At 42.5% G+C, this 12,123-nt stretch overlaps 1 protein-coding gene across 1 annotated transcript in view; it reads right to left on the bottom strand.

The window, feature by feature from the left end:
* The window catches only part of csnk1da (casein kinase 1, delta a), a 23,702-nt gene continuing 11,579 nt past the window's right edge, over positions 1 to 12,123 (bottom strand). The window contains exons 3-9 of the mRNA XM_084372294.1: positions 10,216 to 10,364; positions 9,768 to 9,996; positions 9,512 to 9,682; positions 9,178 to 9,326; positions 8,167 to 8,335; positions 7,874 to 7,986; positions 1 to 2,795 (exon numbers count right to left, since the gene is read on the bottom strand). Coding sequence (XP_084228420.1) covers positions 2,745 to 2,795; positions 7,874 to 7,986; positions 8,167 to 8,335; positions 9,178 to 9,326; positions 9,512 to 9,682; positions 9,768 to 9,996; positions 10,216 to 10,364 — 1,031 coding nt within the window. The 3' untranslated portion in view covers positions 1 to 2,744. The remainder of the gene's footprint in view (positions 2,796 to 7,873; positions 7,987 to 8,166; positions 8,336 to 9,177; positions 9,327 to 9,511; positions 9,683 to 9,767; positions 9,997 to 10,215; positions 10,365 to 12,123) is intronic.

The raw sequence follows: 12,123 nt of genomic DNA on the forward strand, positions 1-12,123 counted from the left end.
TACAAGTACTTATTAATTTATTTACACAATTTTAAAATACACAAATACAGTGGCATTACAAATGAGGAGCAAAAGTCTTAAGGTAGGAGTGGAAAAGAAAGACTTCCCATGAATCCACAGTAAGAGATGCATTGTTGGACATGAGCAACCATCTCCACTGTAGTTAAAAGCCAAACTTGACAAGAGGTGACAAAATAAGAAATAACCGAGAGAAGCAGACGTGACACACTGAAACTATTCTCCCATGTAAAGTGTACTTGCATTTATCATAGCCATCATCAGTGAGACAAACAATTTAATCCATCACTTTTTTTGTTTTTCAAGCCCACAGGTGAAGTATATTTAATCAAAAGAAACTGTCTTAGCAGGAACTCTAATGAAGTGAGGCATTCCCAGTCCCTCCATACACTGTCGTCCTCATCTGAAACCGTACAGCGGCTCCTGCGGACGTGGCAGACAGAGTAGGCACATCCTATACACAACAACAGAACAGACATGTACAAATTACCACTACAACCCCTACCCCCTTTATCTACAGAATATGGCCTACAATACCTTGTAAGCAGTCTACCACATAGAGAATTTTCTAGTTCAAAATCTGCAGGATTCATCAGTCAGCTCGGCCGATTGCTCCAGATCCAGTCTACTCTTGACGGAAGGTCACAAGTCACTGAAAGCCACGTGAGTCTGAGCAGCTCCAGTACCGTTCTGTTGGGACTCAGCTGTGATCTTGTCTTAGGAACACACTCCGTCCAGAGCTCTCCAAAACCTCCTCACTTGCATTTATCATGATGTTAAAGCACACCAGTCTATTTTCTATCTGGACTCTCATAACGCTCATCTGACTTTCTGATGGGGATGTCCTAAATTGGTTACATTAAGTCTGATGATGTTTGGTTGTCCTGTTGTTTCTCTAACTTTAACTGTTTTTTTTGGGTTTTTTTAAGCTTTTCCAGAGAAACAGAAGCTGTTCTACAACTACTTTGACAAGCTAAGTAGTAATCTCAACTGATTAGGGTTGGGCCAGTAGACTGCTATCGTCTACTGGCCCCCACCGAAGAGCACAAGAAAGTAGTATGTCCTCTCAGACTTGCCGTAAGGCTGGAGTACTTGGCGTTTGTGACACAACAATGTCATCACCCATTGCCATATTACACTGTGAACATCACCCAGTTCTACAATGTGTAAATTTGGTGTAAATATGATATGCATTTGAGTGTCAGACATCGAAGACATCGCATCTAAACTGACTGGCTTTACTAAAGTGTACATACATAGTTTAATTGTTAACAATCATGAACTAAAATGTTGTGTAATGGCGCATTCTCAATATTAAATGAACTGGAATGGGCTACGGTTGGAAATAACCGTGTATTGTGCCGTTTGTCTTGCTAACTATGATGCATGTCTCAAATATAATCCTGCAAATGGACAAAAATAACCATTATTATGCCACTATTGTAGAGTTCAACTCTAACCCAGGTAGTGCGATGTACATGGGGGAAAACTTAACTCCAACTAGTTTCATTACATTGGAAAGGACATTACTAGCACCTGTGAGGTTGATTTTCATTGTGCCGTCTACTGGGATAGTGCTGGACAGGCACATCCTGACAGGCGGGTTACAAGCGTAAGACAGAAAATGAGCGTTTAAGGTCTAAATAGAAAATGGAAGCAGACAGTTAAATGTTGTAGAGTGAGGTTTAGGAGACAAAGGAGTTAAAACCCTAAACAATATGTTCATCCCCACCCATTTGAGCCTGCATAAGCCTACGACAGAACCACACAAACACACACACAAAACCACATCACTATGCACCGGGTTAAAAAAAACAACTCATCCATTCAATGTGGACAGATCGACCTCCTGTTTCATTCACAGCTTTCCCAAGCAGCACACTGCAGTCACAACCTGAAGACAGAAAGAGAATGTGCTGCGTGTTTTTGGATGTACGTCCTGGTTCCAACGCACCTGAGGAGGACCAAAAGAAATGAAAAAAAGGGAACCCAAACTCATACTATGGGATCACCTTTAAAAATAGAACATCAAAACCCCTTGTCCCATTTTTAAAACAAGGGGGTAATCCCCCTATCTATTTTACATTTAACCTAAAACACCTACAAAAAGGGATTTAAGGACCCTCTCAGGAAACAAAACAGAGTTTAGGCACTGTCCTTTTACACTGCCAGGATGGATCACGTGTCTTCCTGCTTCCATAATTAAAAAAGTCCTGCACACTACTTTCAACAGCTAACAGACTCGTCATTCTCTATTTCCAAACCCTTGAGAAGTCTGACCAGTGGAGCTGGTGTAATAGATGTTTTAATGCTAAAAGAACAAAAAGTAAAATCAAAGTTAATTACAAAAAAAAAGATGCCAGAGAAAAGTGAATCCATGGCTTCATCAACAGTAAGGAGGAGGAAGGTAGTGTTTCCACATCTTCCATGTGACAAGAAGGGAGGCTGAGGCTGCTACTTTGCCAAGGTGGTGAAGACAACCAGACTGTACTCCACCTGCCCATCTCTCTCACACACAAACACACACACTCTGGGTGGTGCACTCCTTCCTCTGTCGAGTGAACAAGAGTGCAGCCAGACTCTTGTGCAATGGTTGGTAGTCCTCTGTGTCAATTATGAGTCCTGTATGTGTGTGTGTGTGTGTGTGTATGTGTGTGTGTGTTAGTGTGTGTGTTGCAGGTGGTGCATGTTGAGGCCTCCATGGTGCACAGGTGGATGGTAGAGTTTCACCGTGGTGCTGCAGACTGGAGGCCGCTAGGTGTGACCCGGGACAGAGCCTGGAGATGACCCAAGAAAAAAAAAAAAAATGACATCATTAACATAATCCATACAAACTAACAGCAAAGAGCATATAACTTAACATTAACGGGGAATATTTACGATAAAATATTTACAGTACATGCTTTGGTCAGTAAATGATTCAAAGTGCACCATCCAGGCTGGCTGCCAGGCCACGGCTGCAATGGCTGCAACATAATTCATAACAAAGTTGTGTCCACTGAAAGTGCTTGTTTTTACCATTGACAGGCTGAGGCTGTGTCTGATAACATTAAAGAAACAATTCGTACAGATCGAAACCTTAAATAATAAGATTCATTCTGTTTGAAACACATGTATCGTTCAAGGAGAAGTGAAACTCTGAAATCTTGTGAGATCTTGAGTTGTTGCAGGAAGATGACAGTTGGAGAAAGGAGTTTGGAGTTTACATAGAGGAACTACTAGCAAGAATGTATTTCCAAAGTCATGACTGAATATTGAATTGATGTTGACAAACTACACTGCTCAAAAAAATAAAGGGAACACTTAAACAACACATCTTCGATCTCAATTAATGAAATATTGCAGTTGAAAATCATTATTCAATATATTGAGAACAAAATAACATAAAAATTATCAATGTAAATCTAAATTATCATCCCATGGAGGTCTGGATTCAGAACCATACTCAAAATTAAAGTGGAAAATCACATTGCAGGCTGCTCCAACGTCAACGAAAATTCCTCCAGACAAGACAAAATGAGGCTCAATAGTGTGTGTGGCCTCCACGTGCCTGTATGACCTCCCTACAACGCCTGGGCATGCTTCTGATGAGGTGGCGGTTGTTCTCCTGAGGGATCGCCTCCCAGACTTGGATTAAAGCATCAGCCAACTCCTGGACAGTCTGTGGTGCAACGTGGCGTTGGTGGATGGAACGAAACAAGATGTCCCAGATTCGCTCAATTGGATTCAGGTCTGGGGAACAGGCAGGCCAGTCCATAGCATCAATACCTTCATCATGGAGGAACTGGCGACACACTTCAGCCACATGAGGCCTGGCATTGTCATGCATTAGAAGGAACCCAGGGCCCACTGCACCAGCATATGGTCTCACAATGGGTCTGAGGATCTCATCCCGGTACCTAATGGCAGTCAGGGTACCTCTGGCTAGCACATGGAGGGCTGTGCGGCCAGCCAAAGAAATGCCACCCCACACCATTACTGACCCACCACCAAACCGGTCATGCTCGAGGATGTTGCAGGCAGCATAACGTTCTCCATGGCGTCTCCAGACTCTGTCACGTCTGTCACATGTGCTCAGTGTGAACCTGCTCTCATCTGTGAAGAGCACAGGGCGCCATTGGCGTGTTTGCCAATATTGGTGTTCTCTGGCAAATGCCAATCGCCCTGCACGGTGTCTGGCTGTAAGAACAGGCCTCACTTCTGGACGTCGGGCCATCATACCACCCTCGTGGAGTCTGTTTCTGACAGTTTGAGCAGAAACATGCACATTAGTGGCCTGCTGGAGGTCGTTTTGCAGGACTCTGGCAGTGCTCCTCCTGTTCCTTCTTGCACAGAGGAGGAGGTAGCAGTCCTGCTGCTGGCTTGTTGCCCTTCTACGGCCCCCTCCACGTCTCCTGGTGTACTGGCCTGTCTCCTGGTATCTCCTCCATGCTCTGGACACTGTGCTGACAGACACAGCAAACCTTCTTGCCACGGCTCGCATTGATGTGCCATCTTGGATGAGCTGCACAACCTGAGCAACTTCTGTTGGTTGTAGACACCGCCTCATGCTACTGTACCTCTAGGGAACACTAAAAAATTCCAAAGTGACCAAAACATCAGCCAGAAACAACGGGAACAGAGTAATGGTTTGTGGTCACACCTGCAGAACCACTCCTTTATAGGGGTAGTCTTGCTAATTGCCTCTCATTTCCACCTGTTGTCTGTTTCATTTGCACAACAACAGGTGAAATTGATTCACAATTAGTGTTGCTTCCTAACTGGACAGGTTGATTTCACACGAGTGTGATATACTTGGAGGTACATTGTGTTGTTTAAGTGTTCCCTTTATTTTTTTGAGCAGTGTAGATGAGGCAATGCAACAACTCACCTCGCAAGATTTCAGAGCGACTTTTCCTTGAATGAGACTTGTGTTGGATCTTATTATTCAAGAAAAAGGTACCAATCACTTCCCTAACGTAGTCAGACACAGAATAACAACCTCAGCCTGTCAGTGGTCAAAACAGGCATTTCAAGCGGCTGCAACTTTGATGGTCGGAGCTGCTCAAAAGGGTCGTGGTTGGTCGTGTCGTGGTTGCCAGCTGAGGTGATCTATTAGACCGGCTAAATATAAATCATTTACACACCTAAACATGTAAATATAAAAAACACAGAATTCTGCTTTAAATCTGCTGCTTTGAGTTAAATGATTCCCACCGTCACTCTCACAATATCAACCAGAGGTGTGGACTCGAGTCACATGACATGGACTTGAGACTCAAGTACAGACTGTGGAAAAATACATGATTTTGGTTTGCACTCCAAACCCATGAAGTCATGTTATGTAAATGTGCAGGCACAGGGCTGAGTTTGGGTTTGAGTGCAGGTATCACATATGTGAAGGGCGTGTTCAGGCAAGTATCTTACTGGGTTTCCTTTTTTACTATAATGTCAAACTATTAAAAGGCAAAAATGCCTTCAAATGATTAAATTAAAAAAAAATGAAATCAAAAGTTTTTTATTACGGCCACAAAATCTTCAAAATTATTCAGAGTTAAACTGTTTTTAAATTGTCTTTAAACTGTGAGGTTTCAAGTGAAAACATCATCCTTATGAAAACTGAGTTGAAAGCACTCCAGACTGTGCAGTTCTGCCAAAACTGAAATTAAATATTGTCTCAATAGGACGAGCCCTTTGATCAGGTCTTTTAATGAGAACCCAAACACAGCACTAACACTGCTTAAAAGAAATAAAACAGGGCTGGGATTTAAACTCCACATCAGCAGAGAATTAAATCCATCTATCTGAACATGATTCATAATTACAAAATCAACAGAAAAAAGGCCCGTTATGGTTTCAGGTTGACACTAATTGAAAGCACACGAACACATGCCAAACAAAACTAGACATTAAGTCAACGTCTTGCTCCTTAATTTGTTTGTAGCACCACTGCTGTTGGTTGCAGTAAACAATAATTTTTAGACTTTGGCTGTTACACTCTTTGACCTCTTGGGGGAGCACTAGGTCAATAACAAAGAAAAGAACAAAGGACATAATGAAGACTTCAGAGCTGTTGGGAGGAGCTCAGCTGCTCTGTTCAGACCCACACTGCCAGTAGGATGGTAGGAGATGCTCTTAAACTACATCCAAAAGAAGACAAATGCTTATTCACCCTCATATCTCTACTGTTCTCATTAGTCTGTCTCACTAAGCTCTGCTGTTACCAAACTACAGCTGCTAATTGGTTGCTTCATGTCAGTGATTAATTTTCAATGTAAAATGCAAATACAAACTAACATTTGGAACAAGTGAAAAGGGAAGTGCTTTGTCCTGAAGCAGATCTGTATGTACTGATGAACAATGTGTGTTCCGTTATGATGTATGGTTTATATATTTCATAATATTTACAATGCAAAGTCCTCACTTTGTTCTTTTTTAATTCCTGTACATCTTCTCCTGCCCTACAGCTCATACGTAGTTTGGTACATTAGACCTAATTAAGGACATTACTAGGGGTGTGCGTCTCTCACTTGATCTGATACTTATCTAGATACACGAACGATTCAGGGATGATTCTTTTTATTATGGAACGATTTCATACGATTCCATTTGATCTGGTTTCGGTGCGATACAATCCAATCCTTTGTTTCATGTAGACATTCATTTTCTATTATAAATTAGAGGAAGCCAATTTTGTAATAGTGGCATTGCTTACCTTCAAATAGATATTTCATAAGACAAGGGACGTCCAGGGAATCCTACATATTTTTCTTACTATTATGTGTATCTTTATCAGCATTCACATCGGTGTATAAAAAACACATCTGTTGTCTCATCCTGGATCTGAGGAACAACTATCCTGTTGTCTGGATCTGTATGAGCAGGGTCTATGTGAGCTGGATCTGTCTGCACTAGACCTCTCTGAACTGGATGTCCCTGACTGTCTGTATCCTCTGCTTCCTAGTAATGTGTATGGAATCACACCTATGATTAACAATCAGACAAATGTTTACTACTGATAACCAACTCAAAAGTTGGATGAACTTAACAGTGCGCACTGTGCAGTCAGTAGACAGTAAACAGGGTGCAGTATGGTTCAATTCAGTACATAATGTAAGTAGACAATGACAGTTAACACTGTCTAGTACTACCAGCAGTCACAGGATACAGCTAATGATAGCAACACGTTCAAAAGCAGACAGGTTGTAAGTCCTTAGCAATAAAACGGGCTATAGATGCTGTGATAACGTTAGACCTCGCCCAGTTGTGGCTAAATTGTGGCTGAAAAAAGTGTTTAAGCTCCGTGTCTTTGTCCTGCGTGTTCTTCCTAGTGCTAGCTTTACTAGCATCCTCGTTGTCTACACGTTTCACCATGCCATCTCACCAGATGAATGCTAGTTTGTTGTGCTACTACTGTACTTAAACACTTTTCTACAGAGCTTACAACCAGCCTGCTTTTTGTCCAACTTTCCGTCCTTCTTATAAAATCCAAATCTCTTCCAAACTTTTGATTTTAGATTTGACGGTGCATTGTAAATCTTGTCGCCATTGTCGGACATGTTGCTTTTGTTTTTACCTGGCAGGCAATGTTAAGCTAACCTTGTGACGTATTTAGTGCCAACCTTTGAACTTTTAAAAGAGTTTGAAGATGCTGTGAGGAAGTAGCAGCATAGCAGCTGCAAGCAACTGATTCATAACTTTAAAATTGGGCCATCGACCGGTTTGCAGTACATTTAGATCGATCCAGAGGTCTTCGTATCAGTCGTATCTTAAACTTTGAAAACTGATTTCTGATTCATATCGGTGAATTGTTACACCCCTAGACATTACATAACCAAGCACAGTTTGTGTCTTTGTGCGTGTGTGTGTGTGTTACCTGTGAGGTGGACATGCGAGATGTTTCCTGGCGTCCCGTCAGGTCTGAGGAGGAGATGTTGACAGGTGCCCCACGATGAAGACGCATGCTCACCTTCCTCTCCTTCTCCAAACCTGAAAGATGGAAAGGTACAAGAAGTCAAATGATGAAGTCAATGGATGGCAAAGCCGAGAGAGTCCTAAGCTGAAATCAATACCAGCAGTGAATCACTTTAAAAACTAATGACCATTCAATCGGTTGATTCCAGCTTCTCTATTCCTTTTAAAAGTGTGTGTGTGAGAGTATGTGCTGACCTGTGTGTGCAGCGGGGTTGAGTGGTGAGGGGGCTGCCACGTCCTGAGCTGCCCTGGCTCTTCCTGAGGCTGAGGCCATGCCCCTGGCCGCGGGGTTCCTGCTGTGCCTCAGCCTCTCCTCCCGCTCCCGACGTTCCCTCTCTGCGTCCTCAACGGCCCTGTTGGCACCCTGACAGACACAGACACACACACACACACACACAAACAAACAGACACAGACACACACACAGAACTGTTATTTTTTTCTCTGGCAAATCAATCTATGAGAGGGTTTATTTAGAGTTTAGATGTGTGGGTTGATTTTCATGAAAATTGGCTCTCATGTTTTTGGAGATGTGAAGGCTACCAGACAGCAAGCCATATGGTCTATTTTGGGATGCATAGCATTTGACATCAAATATCACTTTTTGGAAATACAACTTGTTATTTTGGCCAAATTAGTTTGGCTTAAGGTAACATTTGTGTTTGTAATTGGGCAGTCAACCTTGTACAAAAAGTGCTTCTGTGTAGTGTTCTTGTATGTACAGATCTTGATGAAATGTGTAGATCTTATAGATATTAGATCTAGTGTTACTGTAATTATACACATTTCAGTACTCTACTTGTTGAACACACCTCATGCTCAGAAAAAGCTAGTACGTGGACCTTTGAATTGAAATTATTTTGTCACACAAGAATCTTGTTGTTCCGGTTGTAAAGGTCGTCTTCCAGATCTTGGAAATTTTTGACTCGAGTTGAGTTCATTTGTTTTTGTTTAGTTTGAATGTAAGGTAAAGTGATTCCAGTATGTATTTGTGCCAAAAGTTTTAAGCATACTTGATGATAATTGGGATAATATCGTGAATCACAATTATTTTGGCCAGGATAATCACAACTAAGATTACATTTTCATATCATCCCATGCCTACTTCAGAATGTACCCTATCAGCTGTAAGGACTGTGGGAGCAGGGACTGACTTTGGTGATGACAAAGAATGAAGTTAATCCCCTCAATGTGACAATAAAACTTACAAATTTGAGCATATTCCAGTCGAAGACATAGTCGTAGGAGAAGCCCTGTCTGTGGAAGAGGTTCCTGAAGAGCTGGCGGAGGTACGAGTAATCGGGCTTGTCATCGAACCGCAGAGAGCGGCAGAAATTCAGGTAGGTGGCAAACTCCGCTGTGGAGGACCAAGAAGACGGGAAAGTTCACTCACACATGGCCTACACTGCAACTTTATGGCAAAGATAATACAATCACAGACTTCCTTGTCGATATGAAAAGTAGTATATATAAAACGTTATGACTGTTGAGTTACATACTACACAGAACCAATAAAAGATGGGAGGGAGCAGCGAAACATACATGGGTAGCCTTTGCAGAGGACTTCAATGGGAGTGGACATTTTCTTCTCACTGATGCGTTCGTACTTCTGCCTCTTGGTGGCGGCTTTGAGGCCTTGCCAGGGAAGAGAGCCCAGGTTGAAATACATGAGGACATAGCCCAACGACTCCAGGTCGTCCCGTCTGGACTGTTCTGTAGACACACAGAGGATAATGTCAGATCAGCAGCCAGGTGGTTTAATCCGTTCATAACATAAGGCAGGGTTTTGTAGTCTTACCAATGCCCAGATGTGTGTTTATGGAGGCGTAGCGGGCAGTGCCGGTCAGGTTCTTGTTCTCGCGGTAGGGGATGTGCTGGTGTGTGCGGGCGTCACGGTATTTCTTGGCCAGGCCGAAGTCGATTATGTAGACCAGGTTGCCCTTCTTGCCCAGCCCCATCAGGAAATTGTCTGGCTTCACGTCTCTGTGGATGAAGTTCTTGGAGTGGATGTATTCAATGCGACTGATCTAAGGGGGGAGGTGAGAGTTTGAGAGGATAAATCAATTTGGATTCAAATCACACTTTAGATCCAATTGGGATCAATCCAGTACTGTGTGGTGGTGTTTTGTGTTACTGCAATGCAGAATGACATGTTTTTCCTACTGTTAAAGGAGTATTAAAAAGTAAAAAATGTCCAGTTTGCACCCGCCCCTTCCCCTTTGTTTCTCTTCCTCTCTGGCTCTCACCATCTGGTCAGCCAGCAGCAGGACTGTCTTGAGGCTGAATTTCCGAGAGCAGAAGTTGAACAGATCCTCCAGGCTGGGCCCCAACAACTCCATCACCATCACATTGTAGTCGCCCTCAGCCCCACACCACTTGATAGTCGGAATACCCACTGGAGAAAAGGAGGGAAGAGAAAAGGATTAAGATGTAAGATAAATGTGTTTCATGACTTACTACCTGGCCCACTGATAAATGCTCTGAAGAATGGTCCTTATCTTGTGTATCCTGCTCTAAACATTCTTCTTAGGTCTTTTTTTTTAAGACACTCATATAAACTTTGAGCAAAGTGTAAGTGTGACTCTTTAGTGCTCACTGCTGAAACTCCATAGTGTTGACAAATAAGGACTTCAATCATGTCCACCCATAGTGCGCCCCCTCGAGTACCAAATCAGACAATGGCAGGTGATGTGTCACAGTTGCATCACATCAACGATCATGAAAAATTTGCAAACGTGAGCTCAAACTATTAGCTGATTAATTGCTTTTTGTTTTTATTTGTTCGGATCCCCATTAGCTGCGCTCTAGAGCACCGCTAGTCTTCCTGGGGTCCAATTGCATAGACAATCTGAAGAAAATTAACAACTAGGCAACTATTTCTATGATTGGTTAAGTGATGGTCATTTGTCAAACAAAAATGCGAAAACATGCTGGTTCCAGCTGCTCCAATCTCGGCAAAAAAATGCTCCTTCGTATTATTGTAAACGGTGCATCTATGACTTTTATTTTACTGTTGGTCAGACAAATCAAGACTTTGATAAAGCCATTACTTGATAAACCAATCTGTAATTGCAACCCTAATGTGATGTGATAAAGACAGCCCATCAGTCATTGTGTCCATGATTATTCTTCTGTTTGTTACAGAAGGAAGCTTACTGAAGATCATTCCCCCTTGATTAATAGTTATGTTGATATGCCCTGTAGGTTATTAATCATAAAAATCTTAAATGAGTTGGGAGGACAAAGTTAACATTTTAGGAGGGAACCATCAGTGGAGTTGCCATAAAATATTGTTATATTATAACAAAATAATATTCAACAGCTTGGTCAATATGATACATATAGCTCTTTTTTTACACAGATGCCTTTATTGTGAGCATTATTCTAAATGCTTACAAGCAAACGTATGCAAAGTCCAATTCGATGAGGCTAGGCATTATCGGTAGAAATGGCTATCTGAAAGGCCTGGTCATGTACACGGTGTCCATGCCCTGACACACAGGAGGAGTGTTAAGGCAGGGGCCAGCTGGTTTAGTAGTAGCTGGTAATTGGCTGACGTTGCCAGGGCGAAGAGGCCATCTGGCATTTCCTTCTACAGGCAGACGGCAACAAAATGCTGCTGCTCAGCACCTAGCAGCACACTCTGCATCAGCTATTTATATACATACAAACGCAAATACATCCCACAGTCTGGGTCAGCCACTGTGCCCCAATAAATCCCCACTGCTGGAACAAAAATACAAATGCATGCGTATGCACAGTTGTGCTTACAGAGACAAACTGTCTCCTGTGCTGTGTGTGCTAAGTTCAGTCGACATTTGGCTAGATGAACAGAGTTACTGAGATCAGAGTGTATTCATTAGCCAGTGAAGGAAAACTAGTTTGAAAACTAAGCTGAAACATGTCACAGGGGTTTCAGTGGCCACCTCGGCAGTGAGAGTGTGATTACTGAATGCAGTTGTTGGTCTTTTTCAACATGTGGTACAAACTACTGAGCTGGCAGAACATTTAAAAATACCCAACAGCCCTGTAAACTCCCCGTTCACGCCAACTCGGTGTGACTCAGATTCTTTCCCTCTTCTCCCAAGCTTAAAACTTGTGTGCATGTTTAGTGTTGGCACAAAACTGACGTACTCAACTCTGATTGGGAAGTT

Source organism: Pagrus pagrus (genome assembly GCF_965226575.1).
Source record: "Pagrus pagrus genome assembly, chromosome: 13".
NCBI classification, from domain to species: Eukaryota; Metazoa; Chordata; class Actinopteri; order Spariformes; family Sparidae; genus Pagrus; species Pagrus pagrus.